The 23,894-nt window shown below is 48.7% G+C and overlaps 1 protein-coding gene across 4 annotated transcripts; it reads left to right on the forward strand.

Moving 5' to 3' along the window:
* The first annotated feature begins 1,699 nt into the window (after positions 1–1,699).
* Positions 1,700–22,674, forward strand: DDX6 (DEAD-box helicase 6). 4 transcript variants are annotated; one of them, XM_064172980.1, is made up of 14 exons: positions 1,700–1,825; positions 4,713–5,174; positions 6,349–6,412; positions 6,813–6,917; positions 8,582–8,711; positions 9,179–9,325; positions 9,570–9,668; positions 10,357–10,475; positions 11,413–11,541; positions 11,862–11,978; positions 14,023–14,086; positions 14,894–14,995; positions 15,710–15,889; positions 18,221–22,674. In XM_064172980.1, the coding sequence occupies exons 2-13, from the start codon at positions 4,975–4,977 to the stop codon at positions 15,883–15,885; spliced, it is 1,452 nt and encodes a 483-aa protein (XP_064029050.1). In that variant the 5' UTR covers positions 1,700–1,825; positions 4,713–4,974; the 3' UTR covers positions 15,886–15,889; positions 18,221–22,674. The 4 variants fall into 4 exon arrangements, with proteins under 4 accessions (XP_064029050.1, XP_064029053.1, XP_064029052.1 ...); XM_064172983.1 differs by having other exon boundaries at positions 18,536–22,674; XM_064172982.1 differs by having other exon boundaries at positions 18,542–22,674.
* The last annotated feature ends 1,220 nt before the right edge of the window (positions 22,675–23,894 follow it).

The following is a 23,894-nucleotide window of genomic DNA, read 5'->3' on the forward strand; positions in this document are numbered from 1 at the left end:
GGGGAAGTATAGGCTGGATGTTAGGAGGAAGTTGTTGGCAGAGAGTGATTGGCATTGGAATGGGCTGCCCCAGGGAGGTGGTGAAGTCATCATCCCTGGAGGTGTTCAAGAAAAGACTGGATGAGGCATTTAGTGCCATAGCCTAGATGACTGGACAGGGCTGTCTGCTAGGTTGGACTGGACGAGCTTGGAGGTCTCTTCCAAACTGGCTGATTCTATGATTCTACTGCAAAGAGTTGAGGCGAAACACTGATCCCTGCACAGCAGGGCTAGAGCAGCAGCAGAAGGTGCTGGAGAAACGAGGTTGTGCCTGGTGTGTAGGAATGGGGGTGTTGAATCTTCTCCAGCTGTAACTGTTGTGACCCTTGGCCAACAAGCTGGCACCAAAAGAAGTAGGTGAGACACAGCTTTTCTGCTCCCCTGGCACTCAAAGGTGCAGTGCCTGTCTTTTGAGGTTTCCTATTGCTGTGCATGAAACAAGTTTGTAAAAGAAAGAGGAACACATTAGGTGCGAGAGAGACTGACAGGGAGCCCTGTGCCAGGGACAACTCCTTTGCCCCAGGGGATGGCAGGTTAGGACAACAGCAGCAGCCCCACGGCAGAAGAGCAGGCAGCCTGGGAGTGAACAAAAGAAACAATTACGGACGAGGCTGTGCCGATCTTATTTCTCCTGAGAATGAGGCAGGAACATGGGAAGTTATTACACCACAAGGCTTGCCCGGCCTGATGGAGATGACTGTGCTGTGGCTGGCAGAGGAAGGCACAACGTGACATCTTCCTGCCGCAGCGACCTGCAGACCTCTCCGTGACACGAAGCTCAGGAGTGTGCACCCTGCAGGTCACGGCGCTGGCCCCAAGTGCGTGTGGCGGTTGAGGACAGGGACAAACAGTGCTCTAAAGATGGCCCCAGACGTGAGGACCCAGGGGAAACCGGCAAAGCCAGGGGCACGGAGAGGTTTCCTGGGGGTTTTGTGCCCATTTTGGAAACACGTTTGAGCAAACACGTTTGAGCAAACACATTGCTTGCAAAGTCGGTTCGGAGTTGCCAGCATTTTGACTCGCGTTGAAGAGCAAATTCTTCTTGTGCCTCCCTTTGTCAAAATCCTAGTCCGAGCAACAGCCACTTGGAAAGGAAACGGCGATGCCGAAGTTGCCGTGGCCGCTGGGCATGGCTCCTGCACGCCGTGGGTCGCTCTTGCATCCACGTTAGCCGTGGCTATGGACGAGGTAAAGAAGCTGCGCCAACTTTCCAGGCTTGTTCCCGCAAAAGGGGAGTGCTGCCGGTATCTTTGTTACGAGGTGTAAGATGCATGCTGCTCCCGAGCAAGCTACTCAGCAGCGCCGGTGGCTTCTGCCTCTGGCATCACAGATCCCCTTCTCTCCTAGCGACCTATAAAGAGGCAAAACCGCCGTTGTAACGGCGGGCGCGCCGCGGCTGCCTCCGCGCAGCACCGACACTTTCTGCAGCCCTCGCCGCGGTCACGCTGCTGTCGCCTGCCGCCAGCAGGGATCGGTTTTCGCTCCCCGCTGCCCGCAGGCTCCGCCGCGGCGCCGCCACCGCACGAAGCCCGCCCGGGGACGCGGGCAGGGCGCGCTCAGGCCACGTGGTACGGCGCCACCCCGCGTGAGCCTGGGCGTGGCGCGCTGCGAGCGTACGTGCGTGCGTGCGTGCGGGGCGGGGCCAGCCCGTGCGGCCGGGAGGGGGAGGGCGCACGGGAGGAAGGAGGAAGCCGCCATCTTGGAGCGTCGAGTCGCCATAACAAGGCACCAGGGGGGAGCGAGAGGATTTTTAACCTGGGCGAGGGGCGGAGTGCGGCTGCTGGCGGTGAGGACGGGCCGGGGCGCCACGGCGGGCGCGGGGCGGCGGGAGCGGGGTGGGGGGTGCTGCCGCCGCCCGGCCTAGTCTCGCGGCCTGCGGCGGCCCGCGGGAGCGGTAGGGCCTGAGCGCGGCCTGGCGGCGCCGGGTGCCCGCGGGCGCGGTGGGGACTGCCGGTGGGGCCGCGCCGGGAGCGGCGGGGCCGCGGGGCCGGCGTGCGGGGCGGGGCCGGGCCCGGGCGCCAGCGGCGCTCGCTGCCGGCCCGAGCGGCGGCGGCGGGCGGGGGCCGTTCCATTGTTCGCGGGCGGGAGGTGCCGGTGTGGCGCAGCTGCGTTCCGCGGGCGGCGCCGGGCCCGCTGCGGAGCCCGGGGACCGCACCGCTCTTGTGCGCGGCGCTGGCGACGCCGCAGTGCGGCCTGGGCTCGCCGGAAACAATGGGCACCGTGGGGGCTCCCGCGGCCCGGCGAGCGGCGCGGCCGCTTTGTGCTGGGGCCGGCTCGGCCCGGCGCTGCTGAGGGGCGGGGGTCTGCTGCCGGCAGAAGATGGGAGCGATTTAGCGGCGGCTCCCCGGAGCGCTGCGTGCTCCGTGCCTGCGGAGAAGGGCCGTGGTGCGGGGGGCCTTTTTGCCGTCGGACCGCCCGTTTACGAAATGGTGGCGCTTCTCTCGCAGCGGGGAGGTTTGAGTTCGATTGAGCCGTGCGGCTTTCTTTTGCTCTCTTTCCTTTTCAAGGATAGTTACGAGCGAGGGGGGGTTAAGAAGCTCAGAGGTTTTATTTACAGTGTTAGAGGACTCCTTTTTGTCGGCCCTGATTACTTTTGTGACTGGGCCGGTTTTTACCGAATTAACAGGCAGGAGAAATCTCTCTTCAGAGATGCTTTGAAACAGTTCTTCCTTCCAGTGGGGAAGAGGAAGAGCAGAAAAATCCCATTTCTACAGTTTTAAAAAGTTCCTGCCGATCTAGAAGCGGCAGGCTTGGAAGCAGCTGGGAAGTCGGGGAAAGGGTCTGAGTTACTTTGCCGTCCTCTCGAAACGCTTTCGAGTGTGCCTTTTATTCACCGGGGAAACGTGCCTTGCTGTGCATGCTCAAGTAGTAGTCTGCTGGTTCTTCCTTCGTGTTTTTCCAAGATACAGATGTGTTGCCATGCCAAATTGTGCAGGCAAGCCTACTTTCTGTTGCTTCGGAAAGCTTTTGGGCTAGGAATATACTCACTCCCCAATACCATGAGGGATTTTTCAACTCTGGTCCGTGATTACTTTGTGCGAGGTGCAGACTTTGTATCCTGTCTTCGCCGTTTTGCTGACCTCTCTGTACTTTTGAGTGTAATATAAGTTGGTACTGGCGTCTGGGAGGTAACGTCATGTGGACACAGGAGCAGGAAGCTAGATATCTAATGTGTAAATGTGTATTACTCATTGCTTCAGTTCAGGCTCAACCACTTAGGCTTAACAAAACAGGAAGCTACTGTCAGTTCAGTTTGATGATACTGTTTGTTCCGCTGTTCTAAATGGTGTCAGATCAATACCTAATTAAAAAGTTTCAGTGGGCTGGGTTGAACTACCTTGTTGGGTTGGAGAGGAGAGGCTGGGTTGAACTTAACTTGTTGGGTTGGAGAGGAGAGGCTGGGTTAAACTTAACTTTTTGGGTTGGAGAGGCTGGGTTGAACTTAAGTTGTTGGGTTGGAGAGGCTGGGCTGAACTTAACTTGTTGGGTTGGAGAGGCTGGGTTAAACTGACTTGTTGGGTTGGGGAGGAGAGGCTGGGTTAAACTGACTTGTTGAGTTGGAGAGGCTGGGTTGAACTTAAGTTGTTGGGTTGGAGAGGCTGGGCTGAACTTAACTTGTTGGGTTGGAGAGGCTGGGTTAAACTGACTTGTTGGGTTGGGGAGGAGAGGCTGGGTTGAACTTAACTTGTTGGGTTGGAGAGGCTGGGTTGAACTTAACTTGTTGGGTTGGAGAGGCTGGGTTGAACTTAACTTGTTGGGTTGGAGAGGCTGGGTTGAACTTAACTTGTTGGGTTGGAGAGGCTGGGTTGAACTTAACTTGTTGGGTTGGAGAGGCTGGGTTGAACTTAACTTGTTGGGTTGGAGAGGCTGGGTTGAACTTAACTTGTTGGGTTGGAGAGGCTGGGTTGAACTTAACTTGTTGGGTTGGGGAGGAGAGGCTGGGTTGAACTTAAGTTGTTGGGTTGGAGAGGAGAGGCTGGGTTGAACTTAAGTTGTTGGGTTGGAGAGGAGAGGCTGGGTTGAACTTAACTTGTTGGGTTGGAGAGGAGAGGCTGGGTTGAACTAACTTGCTGATTTGGAGAGGAGAGGCTGGGTTGGACTAACTTGCTGGATTGAACTAACTTGTTGGTTGGGAGAGGCTGGGTTGTTTTGGGTTTCATTGTTGTTTCTTAAACTGTAATTCTCTTTCCCTGTGGAAGTGACAAGGGCAGGCAGAGTAACTGAGGGGTTTGGTCAAGTTTAACTGAAACGTGCAATTGATACTGTGGCCTCAGCTCCTGTCACCATCTTCTGCATAGTGATGTTGCTTAGCATTTCACAGGTGCTTTGCTGTGTCCCAGAAGTAGGGAGATTTCAAGAACCACCAAAGCAATCCGAGTAGTTCATGCTTGATAGACAAGGAGCAGGTACTGTTTGTCAGCAGGTACGTGTGGGCAGGCTGCTGAAAGTGCAGTTTTTGAGACACTTCTTTGGTGGCTGAAGGTGATAGGTGTAGTGTTGCATGAAAATCCTTTCCCCTTTCTGTATGTCTTGATAATTGTCACCGAGAGAGGCAGAGCAGCAGGTACTGTTGTTGTACGTTGCCTGGGAAGAAGCAGTTCTTCGAATGTGAAGGTAGACTGATTTACACAGACAGAAATCCATGTGCTAATTGTTATTGTCTTCTCTTTCAGATTGAAGCAAATGAATTCTGATATAACTCAACTTTGATAGAGGGCTTTTTTTTTTAAAAAGTTGATCCACAGTGCATCAGAGCAAGTTACTATACTTTTTGAGTGACTTACAGGTGCTTGCCTGCATTGCAATAAAGGACTCATATATTGAGCAAGAGTTATTTATCTCTTCGTTTTGGAGAGTCTAATAAACTGTTATTACAGTTTCTGTACTGACTTTCAAAGTTTTGAAGTCTAAAAAGACATCTTTAAAAACAAAAGCATGAGCACGGCCAGAACAGAGAACCCTGTTATAATGGGTCTATCCAGTCAGAATGGGCAGTTGAGAGGCCCTGTAAAACCCAGCGGGGGCCCAGGAGGTGGAGGCACACAAACTCAGCAACAGATGAACCAGCTGAAAAATGCCAACACAATCAACAACGGCACTCAACAGCAAGCACAGAGTATGACCACCGCTATTAAGTAAGTGTTTGTACCAGCCACTGCAATAGGCATCTTTAAAAGTCAGGTATGGGAAAGTGTTCCTGGGTTCCCCATGTGGTACGATGTTGATGGTTAGAAGTGTCCCGTGTCGTGCATGATGAAAAGAAAGCTGTATTTCCATGTGCAGGCTGCTCATGTGTGTTTGTTGTGAAAAGGGAATTCGATGCTTTGCTTCTCAGAATATTTAGTCTGCTGAGCAGCAGCCAGTTCTTTTGCAAGTGGTATGAAAGGGAAATTGGGAAGCAGGAAGGAGCTGAAATGAAATTTAAGACGGAAGGAAATGCCACCTAGTCTCAGTCGAGTTGTGTCTGCCTTTCAGTTGTTTGTTGCAGTTCTTTCTTACAGGGAGAGGTTCTTTGATCAGTTAATCATATTTTGTCATTGATTTTAAATAGCAGTGCTCACTCTCCTCAGTGCTCTGTCTTACACTCTTTCAGTGTATTGAAGCTCAGGCTTCAATAAATTAATCACAGGTTCTTAAAAGTTTGCAGAACTCCTCCTTCCCCTCCTTGTCCTGCCTGCCTCCTATTTTTGTAATAGAAAAGAGTTACTGCAGTGAAACCAATGAGTTAAACCCAGCAAATGTCAATCACTTGCTCTCCTCTGTGCAGTGGCTTTCAAGAAAGCATGGGTCTTTAAATCTTACTGAGAGCAAGAGGCAACCCTCCAAGAGGAACGCCTGTGTCCATGTTTTTCTCCCCCAAAGTACTTTTTATCATCTTGCATTACTCATGGATTAAGAGTTTCCTGGGCAAGATTATTGCTAACTTTTTTTAAGTGATGAAATATTCTCATGTGGATTTATTATAGCCAGTTTCTGTCATATGACTAAGTCTTCAGTTTTAAGTCTGTGTTCTATTGGATTCATTTGGTGCCCTAAAAATGGGACTTGAGTCATGACTGGGTAAAGATTTCACAAATTCTGTGTGCTTGGCAGGCTGCCAATTTCCTTCGTTTACAGTTTTCTGCCTGTTGCATTCTGCTTAGCTCGAAGAAGACTTGAGCTCATGTGTAGGCACTGTTAGCTTTCAGGAGATGAAAATATTACCTATTCTAAGAAACATACAATGCCTATCTAATAGATTAAAAATACAAAATCAAATTGTTGATCCATTTTGTTATGCAATTTATGTTTGTTTCATTTTTGCTGTAGACCTGGTGATGACTGGAAAAAGACTTTAAAACTCCCTCCAAAGGATTTGAGAATCAAAACTTCGGTAAGGATGGTTGAATCGTAGTAAAAATACTCAATAAAAGCTGTAAGAGAAACCCCAGTGGCAAAATATTTGTCCAAAGCAGTTCAGCTCGTGCTGCTCTGCAACTCCTTGGTAGAGATGCCTCTTGGAAAGCTCAGTGTATGTCTTACTGTGGTAGTGTTACAACGTGGGACTGACTGTCAGTGTCTGGCAGTGCAGATCGAAAGGCACCAGTGTGCATTCGTGGTGCTGCCTCCTCCTCTGCTGTATGGCATTGCACAGGGCAGAGGCAGCTCCTGGTTAGCAAGGGGCTGCGCTGTGTGGACTTCCTGTAGGAGCAGCCTCTCATCGAGTCAGACCAATCTGCAGCTGTGGGTTGTATGAGCTAATCTGACAGATGTGCTTTTTTTTGATCGTTTAGGATGTGACCTCCACAAAAGGAAACGAGTTTGAAGATTACTGTTTGAAACGGGAGTTGCTGATGGGAATTTTTGAAATGGGCTGGGAAAAACCATCTCCTATTCAGGTTGTTTACAGACTACTTACAAGCAGCATTTAAATTTTTGATAAATGTATTGACATTCTTATTCCTGTTTGAATGTTGGATGCTCATGCCATGATTTGAGAGGCTTGGGTTTGATGAGTGGGAGAACTTGGAGGCCCTTTGGGGAAGGTGAAAATTTCTGATACCCACCTAAATCACCAAGCCATGCAACAGGTGACCTAGAGACTGTACTCAGACCACACCTTGAGTACTGTGTCCAGTTCTGGGCCCCTCAATTCAAGAAGGATGTTGAGGTGCTGGAACATGTCCAGAGAAGGGCAACGAAGCTGGTGAGGGGCCTGGAGCACAAATCCTATGAGGAGAGGCTGAGGGAGCTGGGCCTGTTTAGCCTGGAGAAGAGGAGGCTCAGGGGTGATCTTATTACTTATTACAAGGGGACACAGTCTCAAGTTGTGCCAGGGTAGGTATAGGCTGGATATTAGGAAGAAGTTCTTCACAGAGAGAGTGATTTCCCATTGGAATGGGCTGCCCAGGGAGGTGGTGGAGGCACCGTCCCTGGGGGTCTTAAAGAAAAGACTGGATGAGGCACTTAGTGCCGTGGTCTGGTTGATTGGATAGGGCAGGGTGCTAGGTTGGACTGGATGATCTTGGAGGTCTCTTCCAACCTGGTTGATTCTATGAGATGGAACTGACTTAGACTCTAGAAAAGTCAACTTGGATTTTCCTTCTCCATCTGGAAGCATTGTTGTGTTAATTCTCTTGTCAGTAACATCTCTCACTTCAGCAGTCTCAGTGAGAGCAGGGCTGTGCTATTAATTTTCCAGAAAGCTCTGCCATTAGTTGATAAAACAACAGCTGTGGCTTTGTCACCTGGTCTTGGCTTTACTATCATGTGGGTCTGGAAGGGAGCATAATGGAAATGATGGGAAAGAGATTAATATGTTAGCAAGTTCATTTTGCTCTCCTTCCATCTTGCTTTTACAAAACTTCAAGGCTTGTTCTGGTAAACTTGAGGGTTGAGCTTCCTTCTAATTGTCCTTTGGAGGATTATCATTGGCACAGATCTGCCACTTTTATCTCTTTAAGGCATGAGAAAGCTATGGCTTTTAGAGAATTTGTCTGCTTTAAATGAGATTCTAAATATGACATCTTTCAAGAAACCTGAGAGTTCTTTAGATGTTACTGTAAAGGATAGTAAAGGGAAAAATACCTGGGGCTTGTATTTGGGTGGTTGAAGTTTCAAAAGGAAAGCCTGTTGTTTTGTTCAGAAGTGTATCACAGGAGCCTGCAGGTTAGAATTACATGGGCTGATGTGGTTCTCTTGCTAAGATACAGGCAGGTATCTTTTTCCACAGGAGGAATTTGCTTGTGACTGTCATTTTTTCCTGATTTTTCACTTCTTTTTTCTCTTAGGTGCTAGTGTAGGTTTACCCTTCCTGGAGTACCTCGTGCCTGGTTCCCTTATAGCCAGGCAAGATCAGTACTGCCAAGTGCTGTTTCTTTGCTCGGGATCTCTTTACTGATAGGTTTAATGTCTTCTTTTGAGAGTCTGCAATGCTTGTAGTTGCAGGATATTCTGTTTGTGAAACAGTTGGACTTCAGGTAATAGTGAGAAGAGTTAAATTTGGCCTGCCTCTCTAGTGAGCATAGCTTATGATTGCTCATGTGCTGTCGTTGTATTTCAGGAGGAGAGCATCCCCATTGCTTTATCTGGTAGGGATATCTTGGCTAGAGCGAAAAATGGAACAGGCAAGAGTGGAGCCTACCTCATTCCTTTACTTGAACGGCTAGACTTAAAGAAGGACAATATACAAGGTGAGCTGGGAAGGACCTCACTTAGCTGCAGCTGGGTAGTGGTATTGGGTGCTGCACTGCAGACTTGCATTTAAAGCTGGACAGTGAAAGTAAGCAACATGTGGTATCTTCTTGTACTGTTGAAGATAGTTAATGGGGAGGTGTAATTTTGAAAGTCCTGAAGTTTTCAAAAGCTTAAAATGGAAGATGTCAGCTGGGCCTCACTGCCTTGCTCTGGAAAGTGGGTTTTTGGTAATAAGCAAGCATGCTGGATTGGAGCACTTGTGCAAAGGGAACATGGGGGGATGGCAGACCCTGGGACAGAATTTGCCTTGTCTTAAGCAGCTTCTAGGTCTCATTAAGGATACCTAGACTGGAAGTCTAAAACTATGGAAGTGTATCTTTCATGAAGTCTGTATTTCCTGAGGATTAGTACTGAAAACATGTGGTGTCTACTAGTAACTCATGCTGACTCTCTTAACTTGCAGCAATGGTGATCGTTCCCACCCGTGAACTAGCCCTGCAGGTCAGTCAAATCTGTATCCAAGTCAGCAAACACATGGGAGGTGCCAAAGTGATGGCAACAACTGGAGGAACCAATTTGCGGGATGACATAATGAGGCTTGATGATACAGGTTGGAGCCTTTTGCTGTGCTACAGTTGCTATTTGTCTGTTGGTTTTACAGTGTGGTAATGGAATTTCTGCTTGTTACCCTTTGCTTGTTCCAGAACAGGCTACAGTGTCTTTTGTTAGGTGTTGGTAATGCTGTCTTTCCTTGTTCAGACTGTTGTTAGGAAACATGGCATTGAATGTCACAAATATCGTTCTACTCAATCAGCTTGTTTGTTTGATTGTTTATTTCTCTTATAACCTTACAGTGCATGTGGTGATAGCTACCCCTGGGAGGATTCTCGATCTCATCAAGAAAGGAGTAGCGAAAGTCGAGCATGTCCAGATGATAGTATTGGATGAGGCAAGTTGCTCATGTCAGATGTTCTGGCATTTTAACACCAAGTTAATACACTGATTTGTCTCAGTGAGTTTCTTTCTGATGCACAGCAACAGACTGGATTTTTCTTAGAGACACTGTAAAGGTTAAAGCTCGTCCAGTTCTCAGGATTTATGAGAAGATACTTTGCAGAGGGTTTTTTCTGGATGTGGATGTTTTGAGAAAACAACCTAATGAGATTTGCCTTTCCTGTCATCCTTGCAATTTCTGAACAGTAGGGTAACAGCCTGTTCTGAAGGAATGTTGTTTTGTTTGCTTTCAGTTTAGGAATGAGCTGAGTTTATTTCCACACAGGTGTGTATGAAACTGGTGAACGTCCAGTAGCATACAGGCTGGGAAAACAGTTGTGTGAAAGCTTTTGAATGATTCTTGATGGGAACCCTGATAACTGTTCCCACTTCCAATTCTGTTTGTTTTTCCTGAATTTCATTCTGCTTAAATCAAAAGTACTGAAATCCTGGAGAGGGCAGGCTTCCTATTACTGCTTAATTCTATCTCCAGCGGCTAAATCATGCATCTTTTGGAGTGTGGGCTGTGTTCCAGAGGGGACAGTCCCATCACCATGGCAGGGAGAATGGTTTTGTTTTGGGTTTGCTTCCTACCCCCAGTGAAATCTTGCCTCGTTAACTTCCTGTTATTTCTGGTGTTACAGGCAGATAAGTTGCTGTCTCAAGATTTTGTTCAAATTATGGAAGACATTATTCTCACACTACCTAAAAACAGGCAGATTTTGCTCTACTCAGCCACTTTCCCTTTGAGTGTACAGAAGTTCATGGTGAGTGTAGATGTGGTCATGATGGCACTGCATGTGAAGTGTGTGATGCGCAGCTGCTAGTGTGGTGCTGTGTGGAGCGATGCGCAGCTGCTAGTGTGGTGCTGTGTGGAGCGATGCGCAGCCGCCGGTGCGGTGCCGCGCGTGGAGCGATGCGCAGCCGCCGGTGCGGCGCCGTGCGTGGAGCGATGCGCAGCTGCCGGAGCGGCGCTGTGTGAAGGGATGCGCAGCCGCTGGTGTGGCGCTGTGTGGAGCGATGCGCAGCCGCTGGTGCGGCGTCGCCGCGCGTGGAGCGATGCGCAGCCGCCGGTGCGGCGCTGTGTGAAGGGATGCGCAGCCGCTGGTGTGGCGCTGTGTGGAGCGATGCGCAGCCGCCGGTGCGGCGCCGACGCGCGTGGAGCGATGCGCAGCCGCCGGTGCGGCGCTGTGTGAAGGGATGCGCAGCCGCTGGTGTGGCGCTGTGTGGAGCGATGCGCAGCCGCTGGTGCGGCGCCGCCGCGCATGGAGCGATGCGCAGCTGCCGGTGTAGCATTTTTAACATTGTTTTTAATTAAAAATTGTATTTATTCATTGGAAAATAGAACCAAACTTCATTGGTTTAACTTAAACCAGCCTAAATGCGGGGCAGGAGTTTGAAAGTAATTGTTGACCTTCAGTAGCAGGGATGAGGAGTTTGTTAGTTCTTGCTTCTAAAGTATTGTCTTCAATTCTATGCATTACTTGTGTGTTACCTACACTGACTTGCTTCCAGAGGGTGTTTCTGCTTGGCCTACTCTGTCCCCTTGGATTTATAAGTAATAACTTGTGAAATTCTACGCAGTTTGAGTGGCCACATAGCTCATCTTTGCTATGAAGAAAGGTGAAAGTGCTGTAGGGTAGGAAGTGATTGCATAGTTTTGCCTGTGGATGTACCTGCTTTATCCTCATCTTTCTTTTTCAGAATTCCCACTTGCAGAAGCCCTATGAGATTAACCTGATGGAGGAGCTGACCTTGAAGGGAGTTACCCAGTACTATGCCTATGTAACCGAGCGTCAGAAAGTACACTGCCTCAATACTCTGTTTTCCAGGGTAAGCAGTAGGGCCAGGTTAAGAACACACAGAGGTATTTTTCCTGTTGAAACCAAGAATAAGAGCAAGGGTGGCAGAGGCATTTTCTGTGTTAAAACATGCCATTTGGCTGAAGCTCAAAATGCCTGCTTCTTGGCATGCACCTTTGTGGTACAGAACCGTGTTAGCTATTTTTGCCCTCTTGTATGTAAATACCAACTCTGTAAGTGACTTCCAGCATATCTGCTTGCCTGCTTTTCTGGAAGGGATTAAGACTTAAGTCTTGCAGCATTTTACTAGCAAATGATAGATTTAGTGAGCGTGCTGCTTTATATTTTCAGCTCCAGATCAACCAGTCGATCATTTTCTGCAATTCCTCCCAACGTGTTGAATTGCTTGCCAAAAAGATCTCCCAGCTGGGTTATTCCTGCTTTTATATCCATGCTAAAATGAGGCAGGTGAGTATGAAGTCAGCAGTGCCTTATTCCACACCATCTCAAGCTTTACTGAATAGCCAAATGTTTGCTTTAAGTGTGTATGTTCTTTGAAAACTGAAGTGTGTATTGTATTGGTATTGATTTGTTTTCAGACTGAGATCTCTCCCACCCCAGCCCTCTTTCCAGACTATTTGGTGTAGGCTGCTGCTTGATGTTTAAGAGTCAGCTTAATTAGTGCAGTGTAAGCACTGACTGCAGCCAGAAGACACTGCTCTCATTGCCATTGCTCTGCATTTGCCAGCCTGGCAAGTGTGACACAGATGAAAATGAGCCTAGTTTAAAACAAATGACAGCCCCTCAGTTCTCAACTGATTGAATGCCCTGTGTGGCTTGGCACTGTGACTGCAGGAGAATCTGAGAAGTTGGAGAGCTGTCTTTTAAGCAGACTTCTAGGTGAAAGCTGTGATTGAGCACCTGTGGCCTTGCCATAGGTGATGAAAAATTCTGGTACAGCCTTGCTGGTGCAGAGGTTTCTGTCAGCTGTAGGTGTGTTAGCTCACATGTCCTTGAGCTTCATTCTTGCAGTTTTCTTGGAATTATAGAATCAACCAGGTTGGAAGAGACCTCCAACATCATTCAGTCCAAGCTAGCACCCAGCCCTATCCAGTCAACTAGACCATGGCACCAAGTGCCTCATCCAGTCTTTTCTTGAACACCTCCAGGGATGGTGACTCCACCACCTCCCTGGGCAGCCCATTCCAATGCCAATCACTCTCTCTGGCAACAACTTCCTCCTAACATCCAGCCTATACTTCCCCCAGCACAACTTGAAACTCTGTCCCCTTGTTCTGTTGCTGGTTGTCTGGGAGAAGAGACCAACCCCACCTGGCTACAGCCTCCCTTCAGGGAGTTGTAGACAGCAATGAGCTCTGCCCTGAGCCTCCTCTTCTGCAGGCTGCACCCCCCCATCTCCCTCAGCCTCTCCTCATAGGGCTGTGCTCCAGGCTTTTCACCAGCCTTGTTGCCCTTCTCTGGACACGTTCCAGCACCTCAACATCTCTCTTGAATTGAGTGGCCCAGAACTGGACACAGTACTCAAGGTACAGTTCCCCTGTAGTCAACCTGATCAGTGTTGAGTACAGGGGAAGAATAACCTCCCTCGTCCTATTGGCCACACTGCTCCTGATAACAGGCCAGGATGCCATTGGCTTTCTAAAAGCTCTCAGAAGGTTGAGAAACAGTTGTGCTTGAAAACAGAGTTTATTCACTTTATCTGCAAGTAAGAGTACATTCCAGTGAAAGCCTTAGAGGAAAATTAGCATGCTGTTCAAAGAATCTGATAGGCAGTGCCAGTGTTTGCTGGGCCACACACAGAGCAGTAATCAGATCTAGAGGCAGCATTGGCATTGAGAGCAGAGAGATATGCAGATGGGTTCCTCGAAGTACCTTTTTTATTTTGCTTTTTATCAGTTAGTAAATTATCTTTGTGACAAAATGCAGCTGTGTATATGGAAACCTTCAGTTTGTTCATTCCCACCGCTAATTCAGTCCCTAACAGTGATAGTATTTAGCCTTTGTGTGGCTCAGTGTGACTTGTTTGTGAGAGGAGTGTCTTCACAGATAAGTGACTTGTCCCACTCCTAATTTGGAATCAGTAGTGAAAAATACTCCGTGCTGGGAAATCAAGTTACTGCCAGCTTCAGTTTTTAAGGAAATGTAGAAAGCAGGCATTGACTCCAGCAGTGACTGGGGGCAAGCAGTACTTAGAGCAGCAGTTTGACTTCCTTAATGTGCATTTCATGTAACTGTTACTTAAGATGCTTCTGTTCTGAGATAAGTGTAGAAGGTTTTAGAACAGTTGGTTGTGTGCCTTTGTCTCAGAGTGGAACCAAGACCCCCTCTGCTAACTTCTTTGTAATACCTGGGTAAGAAGTGGGAAAAAAAGTGTACTAGAAGTGTTCTTGGGCTCAACTGTTCTCTGATAATGAGGGGGAGGTTGGTTGAAGCTCTATTTGTAGCTTGGCTGTTCCTGACAGTCACAGCCCTTTGTGCTTTGTGTTTCCAGGAGCACCGCAATCGTGTGTTCCACGATTTCCGCAACGGCTTATGCCGCAATCTTGTTTGCACTGGTAAGAGTTCCTCAATGTTCTCTTGCTTCTAAAAGGTGTGAAAGTGAATTAGCCATTAGCTTGGATAGAACACATTTCCTGACCTGTAATTAAAAAATACGTTTTTGTAAGAGGCCTTTTTCAAGCCTGTCTGTAGCAGGGTGCCCTTCTTTAGGCATCTAGACTTGTGAGAAAGCAGGAAGGTGCAGGTTGCTAACAGCTGTTTTTACTGCACTCTGCACTAGGTGGTGATGTCTCTGCATTTTCCTGTGAGAGCTCTCTGAGCTCTACAAAGCACCCTGGAACTGTGGCTGGGATCACCTGAGGGAGTTTTGCCAACTCTGAGGGTGTTCCCAGCTCATCTTTGTAAAGTTTTGATTGGCCCACGTTTGATCCAGTTTCCCTCTGCAGTGGTCTCACAGCAGGGCTAGTTGGTCACTGTCTCTGTCATTTTACAAAAGTCACTAGAAGCAGAATAAAACCACTTGAGCTGATGGGATGTAGCCCAGCTCTGAAGTCTGTTCTGACATTGGCAATGTATGAGTGTGTGTGTGAGGAGAGGCTTGTATAAGGTGACCTGCTCAGAAATAGTGTAGCTTGAAACAAGGAAGCATAGATGTGCAGATCTGGTGTTTCAGTGATTTCCCTTGTGCTCCTCTTTATAAGAGCAGGAAGAAGCCTTAAGAGAATTACATGTAAACTCCCTTAGATACAAGGGAAGCCTTTATCTGGAAACCACTGCAAGCTGCAGATTAATCATTGTTAATCTTTCCACCCTGCATTCGATCCCACTGAAACTAACTTTCTGTGTGACCTGGATTCTTTCAGATCTGTTTACCCGAGGTATTGATATCCAAGCTGTGAATGTGGTGATAAACTTTGATTTCCCAAAGCTGGCAGAGACTTATCTCCATCGTATTGGCAGATCAGGTAGGAGAAAAAACATCTTTTAAGTGTACCTTTGCTGATGCCTGTGATGTCTCTTAAGCTTCAATTGGCATGTTTGTTGTTTTGGTATTTGTGTATTGCTTTGGGTAGCTTTCATTTTCCTGATAAGCTATCTCAGTTGGTTATCCTCACAAATACCTGACTAAAGGGCTCTTCTCTTGAAATTGGCCTGGACAGCCTAATAATAGTAACAAAAAAGCCTATTTTGCTTTGTTCTTAGGAGCTTTACTGTTTGCACTTTGGGAGAACTCTATATTGAGAATGTAAATTTTGTTATGTCTTAAGCCTGCTTTTCTTCTGTGCATGTTCCAAGGCATGCATCTAATGTCTGGGCATCAGCAAAATACACCCTTAAGAAAGGCACTGGACAGAGAAACTCTGTGTACTTGGACTTTGCAGTTGTTCCAGAACTGTGTTATTAAAGAAGGGCTGGGTGTGCATAGTGCAGTAATGGAAGACTTTGTTGGTGATTAATGAACAGGTGTGATCAGAGCATTTAGAACTCCCTGGGTATTCTTATTCCTATGACAGTATGAAACTTGACCAAAAAAAAAGATGCAAAAGTTGCAGAGACCTGTGGTGGGATCTGTATTTGCATTTATCATCACAGAGCAGTGCTAATAACTCCAGCTTACAGACTTTTGCAATCAACATTCTGGTGCTCAGCTAAGACTGGGGTGTCTTTTTTTTGTCAAGGTCGTTTTGGTCACCTTGGCCTGGCCATCAACTTGATCACCTATGATGATCGCTTCAACCTGAAAAGTATTGAGGAGCAGTTGGGAACTGAAATTAAACCCATACCAAGCAACATTGACAAGAGCCTGTATGTGGCAGAATACCACAGTGAACCTGTAGAAGATGAGAAACAGTAAACATGTGCGTATATAAAATGCCTTCCTCGATAGAGTGGTGCTGCATGAAAGGGCTGATGTGTGGATGGTACTGCAGGGGAGGAGGGAAACAGATGTGCTGAAGGGACTCTGGTTGTGGAGGCAGTTCAAAGAGTTCTGTGGATGTGCTGGAGCTGAGAGGGTAAGATGGTCAAGATGAGTCATTTTCAGTTGTTTTAATTAAAGTGCTGACCATATGCTAAGGAGGCAAAAGAAAAGGGGAAAAGGGTAAGCCAGGGACAGCATTCAGAGAGGCCAGGGTGGCTACAAGTAGCCTAAGGAGTTCTTTCTTGTGTTGCTTAGCTAAAATGTGAAATTAGTGAGAGGCAGAGAAAGGCGGCTCTTAAAAACCTGAGGAGAGAGAATGGGTAGCTTTGAGAAGCAAGCACCAGCAGAACAGCCTAAGCACCTCTCCAGTTAGAAGAGGAAGAGACAGGGTCATGGAGATAAAGGTGCTGTATCTTTGACATCTCTTGGTTCGTGCAACTCTTCACAGAATCGCAGATCCTTAGGGGTTGAAAGGGACCTTAAAAGAGCAAGTCCAATCCCCCTGCCAGAGCAGGATCACCTAGAGTAGGTCGCACAAGAACATATCCAGGTGGGTTTTTGGATGCCTGCAGAGAAGGAGACTCTTGAAAGCAGCAGGTTGCAAATCTGTAATTCCTTTTTGATGCCACTCGAGGTCGCCTGCATAACTTTACAAGAAAGGGAAGTTTCACTGTCGGGAGACTCCCAAGTGTGCCCTTTCTGACCCTTGCTTGAAGGAAAACTGCTGAGTCTTCTTATAAGAAGGAAAAACTTGCCCAAGATTGCAGTCGAGCTAAACAGCTACAGCTTGATTGACCTGGTTTTAGTTAACTTGCTAGCTGGGACTGCAGCATGCATTGGAAAGAATGTGTGCTCTTGTCAGAGATCAGGAATTAGAGAATCCCAGCAAAGCTGCTGAAATTATTCTTAAGTGACAAAAAAAGAGTAGCCATAGAAGCAGAGTGCAGATTAGGTTCATTTTGATGTTGTGTCACTCCTTTGAAATTGTTGGAGGGTGGCCCTGGCTAGTCATGCCAAGCTGAGTTGCAGCTTCTGCTTTGAACAGCATAGAATCAACCACGTTGGAAGAGACCTCCAAAATCATTCAGTCTAACCTATCCCACAGCCCTATCCAGTCAACTAGACCATGGCACTGAGTGCCCCATCCATTTTTCCTTGAACACCTCCAGGGATGGCAACTCCACCACCAACCTGGGCAACCCATTCCAATGCCAGTCGCTCTCTGTGTGAAGAACTTCCTCCTAACATCCAGCCTATACCTCCCCCAGCACAACTTGAGACTGTCCTCCCTTGTTCTGTTGCTGCTTGCCTGGGAGAAGAACCAAGAGAATACAGTCTGAACTTGTCTGGGGACACAGTTTTGGTGGCTGAACTTGCACTGTGTTGCTATAAATAAATAAAACCCCAGGTAATAGAGAAGGCTCTTTGATGGCTTTCTTCAGGGCAACGCTCTGCCCTTGCCTGGCAGCCATTTGCCACTTTCTGAAGGACAAGAAAGCAGTAGGTGTTTGTGCTCCACAGCCGTAGTAGGGTGTTAGCAGCAGCTCTTCCTGCAGAACTCTGGTGGAGGCTGAGCTGATCCAAATGCCCTTTGCTTTTCCAGAGCTGCCACATAGTGAGTGTGATTCCTTAGGGCTTGGTTGTTGCACTGTGAGTCCCTTGCTTAGGGCTTGGTTGTTGCACTGTGAGTCCCTTGCTTAGGGCTTGGTTGTTGCACTGTGGGTCCCTTGCTTAGGGCTTGGTTGTTGCACTGTGGGTCCCTCGCTTAGGGCTTGGTTGTTGCACTGTGGGTCCCTCGCTTAGGGCTTGGTTGTTGCACTGTGGGTCCCTCGCTTAGGGCTTGGTTGTTGCACTGTGAGTCCCTCGCTTAGGGCTTGGTTGTTGCACTGTGGGTCCCTCGCTTAGGGCTCGGTTGTTGCACTGTGAGTCCCTTGCTTAGGGCTTGGTTGTTGCACTGTGGGTCCCTTGCTTAGGGCTTGGTTGTTGCACTGTGGGTCCCTTGCTTAGGGCTTGGTTGTTGCACTGTGGGTCCCTTGCTTAGGGCTTGGTTGTTGCACTGTGAGTCCCTTGCTTAGGGCTTGGTTGTTGCACTGTGAGTCCCTTGCTTAGGGCTTGGTTGTTGCACTGTGAGTCCCTTGCTTAGGGCTTGGTTGTTGCACTGTGAGTCCCTTGCTTAGGGCTCGGTTGTTGCACTGCGAGTCCCTTGCTTACCGTGTTTTAACTGTGGGTGTTGTGGTTGTCTTTTTTCTGTTTGTATGGTTTATTTTAGGCTTTGATTACACATGCCAGAAGGTGAAGCCCTTTGATCCAGATCTGTGACACATCGTTTCTCTGGGGATACCCTTCTCTTTGTGGGTTTTTCTTCGTCTTTTTGTTTGGGAACTATGAAGACTAAAGAGCTTGGCCTTTTTTTTTTTTTTTGTGGTTTTTTTTTCCTTTTTAAAATTTGACAGCAAGAAAGAAAGAAGCTAAAAGGAGGAATGTCTGTTTTGGTTTTTTCCACTTGTTTGCACTGTGTGCTGATTGAACATTAGTTGCACTAACTGCTGGTTTTAAATGTAATTTTTTTTCCTTTGGGTGGGAGGGACAGCAAGAGAAGAAGAGAAACCCTGAAAAGAGAAGAATCTTGATGAACAAGGAGCTTGTCTGCAATTTCAAATTCTTCAACCATTGACTGAGTGCATTTCAACTTCTCCCTGGTTACTCATCTGTTTTTTAAGCTTAAAGAGCTTGTTACTTATTCGTGCAAAGTGCCTTATGCTATGAGACCATTCAGAATATCACCTTTCTGACACAGCCCAAGGAATCAACAGCCGGTTTTGGTTTCAGGTCAAAGTTCCCCTCTCTTCCCCTCTTCTCCTCCCCAGGGCTGGGAGGTGAGATGTCTTGGTAATACTACTATTTTCTTCAATTTATTATGTTGGGTTTTTTTTTTTCCAATTGGAGGAGTTGATATGCATCTGCAGTTCACCCACACTGTAAATATCTGTATTTAAAACAAAAACAACTTAAAATCTGGGCTGATTAGGTGCAGCATCATAGCTCCAGAAGGAAAGAGTAGCCTGTCATCCTTTGCTGGAGCCGTAAGAAAACCCCTGTGCTCTAGCAGAACACTAAAGACTGGTTTCCATAAGAGTCTCCATTAGTAGTTACAGCACTTGATATGTAGACTTTTCTCAGAGCCATGGCCCTCTTTCCTCTGGTGCAGTGTGTCCCATAGAAAATCAGATGTGTATATTGTACAAACTTTGTAAATATGATTTTTGTTTTTCTGTTTGGGTTCATATATAACTTCTTCTTTTGTGATGAAGGTTGCTGGGGTTAAAGGGATTAGACTGATTATGGGAGCAGCTAAAGATGAGAGGGGCTCAGTTTTCTGCAACGCTAAACAATGAGAAGTGCTCTGACCTCTGAGAAGAGCAGGCCTCTACAAGTGTCCCGTGTCAGGGTGGGTTTGCTCTGGTGCTAGCAACGCTGTCCTGTACCACTCGTGTGGAAGAGATCACTTGTGGGCCTGCGAGGCCTCCGAGTCTGTAGCTTATCCTGCTGGGGGATTGTCTTCATTTTCCCCCTTAGCAGCTTAAGGAACTTGACCAGCTCTGAAGGGGGCCACGACCTGTGTTCCATCATGGTGTGAGGGGAATGCAGCGGTGTCGAGGCTTGCTGAGCAGCGTATGCAGAAGCTGTCCACTTGGGTTTAAGGGAAAACGTAGAAACCAGTTTACATGCATCCACTGACAGTCCTGGCATTGTGTGGGATCGATTCACCTCCTGCAGCATTGTGCATTTTCTGCCTCCATACAGACTTAGGAGCAGGCGAGGGCAAACCCCTGATAATGTCAGAAACTGCAGAAAGCTGCTTGCCATCTCCTCTGTTTTGGCATGAATTGCTGCCTGTCATTTTTGCATTGTATATTGCTGAAAAGCGCTTTCTGGTCAAATAGTGTTGCTTTAAATTGTGCCCCTCCCAACATGCTTGAGGTTTGGCCTGATCTACAGGCAAAAGGAGTGAGACAAATCAAAAAAGTACTCTTTTAAAATTCCCTTTTAGCCTGTTCACCAACACTTTCAGGAGGCACCTGGATGAGCGCAGTCCCTTTTGCTCAGTTGTTTATTGCATATCCAGTTGCTGCACTCACACCACGCTTGCTTACCTTTGAGGCAGGAATGAGGTCTTTTATTTTCTCCCTATTTTCACACCATCCCCTCCCTCTTTTTTTTTTTTTTAATTGAAGCAGAATTATTTGGAACTGCAAGGTGGATTTACCTATCCATTTCCTTGAGGATCATAAAGAGAAGCCAGGTGCCTCCTGACAACAACTTTACAAGATGGAAAGTTTTTAGTTTGGCTTTTTGGTTTTGTGTTGTGTTGTTTTTTTTTTCCTTCAGTCACCAGTGACTCCGTAATTGTAGCAAATGCTGCACTAGAATACAAACTCAAGAGCTTGGTCACAGACATGCTGTGAGCCACTAAGCATACATCTGACTGGCAGGTACTAAATGTAAACAATTTTGGGGGTGCTTTTTGGGGGGGTGGGGGGTGGGATTCTGTGGGTGGTAACTTTGACCAAAAGTAAATCTTGCTCTTGTACTGCAGCCAGCTTATGATTTTTCCAGAAAGACAGAAGAGGGATCATTTTAGTGCAACAGAGACATGACAAATGTAAATAAAAGTGTTGTATCTTACCAGGGCATGCACATGTCACAAGAACAGGATAGCGATGTTGAGTCAGACATGTGTGCTCTGCTTGGATTTGTGGTAGGTTAGCCCGGTGCCATGTGTTGATGGTCCCTCTTGAAGCACAGAACTTTTGGAAGTATTACTTTAAACACGGCCTCTACTCGAGGATTGGCACTTACCTAAACTATCTGGGGGCACCGCTTGTAGGTGGCTTCTTGTCAAGAAGGAAGCAGCCTATTCTTGGTGCTAGTAGGCTATCTGTAACAGATGCGATCTCGCAAATGGAAAGATGCTCCAAAGGACTAGGGTAACCCTAGTTTGTCTTTTTGGTTTTGTTCTTTTTTTTTATACTCTTTGGGTTGGGTTTATTTGTTTGTTTGTGTTTTTTTTTTGTTTGGTGGGTGTTGGGTTTTTTCCTTTCTTTTTTGGTTGTAGCATTTTTTTTTTTGTTGTTTGTTTGTTTGGGGTTTTTTTTTGTCCCCTACCCAGGAGTAAGGAGTGTGTAATTTTTGGCTTCCTGAGATTTCCTTGTGATCTCCAGTTCTTGCTGGTCACGTACCAGTCTTTACATTTATGCAATAGTTGCAGCCTTCAGTGATGAACCTGAGGTCACACACACTTCCTCTGACAAAGATGATGTGAATGAGAATCTTAAGATATTCTGCACTTTTCTCCTTGGAAGTCTAAAAGCATCACTTTGCTAATTTGATGGAATGAAACTTCACAGCTGGCCGAAGCATTTCTTAAGAGGGTGATGCAAACTTTGCCAGCTCGTTTGGAGAAAGGAGAGGCTGGTCTCTGGGCGTGCACTGTCAGGAGTACGCTGTAGTTGCTGGGGGCTTTTCCCGAAGGGAGGGGGGTGGGTTGGTCTCAAGTACGTTTCAGTTTCCAGAATGAGATGGGAGCATCTTTCCTTTGCCCTCTGTCACTTTTTTTGTGGGTAAGAACAGGGAAGCTCAACATGAAGTCATGTTGTGTACACGTTGGTATCAAATCATCTCATTCTGATCTTTTGTTCTTTGTTTTCACTTGGGGTGGGGGAGGGTGTCTGCTCCAAGGATTTAAAAATGCTTCACATGCTTAGGCTTTTTTCTTTTTTCTTTTCCCTAAAATGACTGATAGGGCACAAACCTGAACAGACTACTGTCCTGCCTTGGTTTCTGTTCCAGAGGTTGCAGGGTTGCCATGCCAGGTCTCCTGAGCTGCCACTGTGGTGGTTCTTGTCCTGTTGCTGGACTCTGTCATGCTGCTGGAGCTGACTGGCTGTAGCTTTCTGAGAACTAAACACATTTCCTTCCCAGGAGCTCCAGCAGTACGACTGCCACGGTAAAAGCTGGGCAGCAGTAGTCCCACATGGGGAGTCCTCCAGTTGCTGCAAACTTCTGCTCCCTCTTTTGTGAGTCGCAGTTTGTGTTCAATGAGCTCTCTGGACCAAAGAGCATGCATCTAGTCTTCAAAATGAAGCTTTGGCAGATTATTCTGTAGGTTTTGCTCAGTTCACTGTTGTATTGCTAAAAGGTCCTTACGTGGAAGCATTGTTAAATTCTGCTGTAGACAACATAGGGACGGGTAAGGAGGGGTGAGGGGAGGGATGGGTTTATTAAGATACAGCCTTGCTGTATTTTAACCAGTAACTATAAGGAAGGGGTGTCAGGAGAAGAAAATAGTCACTGTTCCCTTTATTGAAAGAAACTGGAACTTTTATTTCAAGAAAAAGAAATTATTTGCAATTCTGGTGGAATGTTGTAATCCACTGGTCCCGACTCAAGAGGTTGTTATTATTACTGTTAACCAGCAAACAAGAGGAACTAGTCCTTGAAAACATTTGGGGGAGGGGGGCGGGGAATTGGCTTTCTGTTCAATTGGTAATTGGCAAACTCTCCAGCGGAGCTTGGAGCGGGGCGAGAATGTATTTTCTCTGGCGATGTTGTGCGTTGCAGCGCTGACTTGTGAGGAGCTTCACGAGTTCAGAGCGCCGTAAAGACGAATGGTAAAATCCTGATTTTGTTGATTAAACTCAATAAAAGCTCCCTGGAACTCCACTTTGGCCTGCGTTTTGCTTTTGACCGCGCTGCGCGGAAAGTGCGATGGCCTCCTTCAAAAGAGCCCTGGCCCCTCGTCACCTGTGAAACGGCCGTCGTTAGGTACGCGGCTTTCCAGCGTTTACCCGCCCACCTCTGCCCCCCCCTTCCTGCGGCGAGGTTCTGGGGCTGCCCCCGGCGCTGTGCTGCAGGAGCAGGTTCGGGGCCCTGCGGCGCAGGTTCAGGGCTGTCCCCGGCGCTACGCTGCAGGCGCAGGTTCGGGGCCCTGCGGCGCAGGTTCGGGGCTGCCCCCGGCGCTGTGCTGCAGGCGCAGGTTCAGGGCCGCCCCCGGCGCTGTGCTGCAGGCGCAGGTTCGGGGCCGGCCCCGGCGCTACGCTGCAGGCGCAGGTTCGGGGCCGTTCCCGGCGCTGTGCTGCAGGCGCAGGTTCGGAGCCCTGCGGCGCAGGTTCGGGGCCGTTCCCGGCGCTGTGCTGCAGGCGCAGGTTCGGGGCCGGCCCCGGCGCTGTGCTGCAGGCGCAGGTTCGGAGCCCTGCGGCGCAGGTTCGGGGCTGTCCCCGGCGCTGTGCTGCAGGCGCAGGTTCGGGGCCGTTCCCGGCGCTGTGCTGCAGGCGCAGGTTCGGGGCCGTCCCCGGCGCTGTGCTGCAGGCGCAGGTTCGGGGCTGTCCCCGGCGCGGTGCTGCAGGCGCAGGTTCGGAGCCCTGCGGCGCAGGTTCGGGGCCGTTCCCGGCGCTGTGCTGCAGGCGCAGGTTCGGGGCCGTTCCCGGCGCTGTGCTGCAGGCGCAGGTTCGGGGCCGTTCCCGGCGCTGTGCTGCAGGCGCAGGTTCGGAGCCCTGCGGCGCAGGTTCGGGGCCGTTCCCGGCGCTGTGCTGCAGGCGCAGGTTCGGGGCCGTTCCCGGCGCTGTGCTGCAGGCGCAGGTTCGGGGCCGTCCCCGGCGCTGTGCTGCAGGCGCAGGTTCGGGGCTGTCCCCGGCGCGGTGCTGCAGGCGCAGGTTCGGAGCCCTGCGGCGCAGGTTCGGGGCCGTTCCCGGCGCTGTGCTGCAGGCGCAGGTTCGGGGCCGGCCCCGGCGCTGTGCTGCAGGCGCAGGTTCGGGGCCGTTCCCGGCGCTGTGCTGCAGGCGCAGGTTCGGGGCCGTTCCCGGCGCTGTGCTGCAGGCGCAGGTTCGGGGCCCTGCGGGGCGGGGGCGGGGCCCGAGCGGCGCCGCGCGGTGCACGCTGCCTCG

Source organism: Pogoniulus pusillus, chromosome 38 (assembly GCF_015220805.1).
Source record: "Pogoniulus pusillus isolate bPogPus1 chromosome 38, bPogPus1.pri, whole genome shotgun sequence".
In the NCBI taxonomy this organism is placed as follows: Eukaryota; Metazoa; Chordata; class Aves; order Piciformes; family Lybiidae; genus Pogoniulus; species Pogoniulus pusillus.

Excerpts from the sequence above, each read along its gene's own strand:
- DDX6 (XM_064172980.1), top strand. The coding sequence starts at position 4,975 with ATGAGCACGGCCAGAACAGAGAACCCTGTTATAATGGGTCTATCCAGT. Across the intron at positions 5,175-6,348 it reads AGTATGACCACCGCTATTAA|ACCTGGTGATGACTGGAAAA; the intron begins GTAAGTGTTTGT and ends TTTTTGCTGTAG. Across the intron at positions 6,918-8,581 it reads AAAAACCATCTCCTATTCAG|GAGGAGAGCATCCCCATTGC; the intron begins GTTGTTTACAGA and ends GTTGTATTTCAG.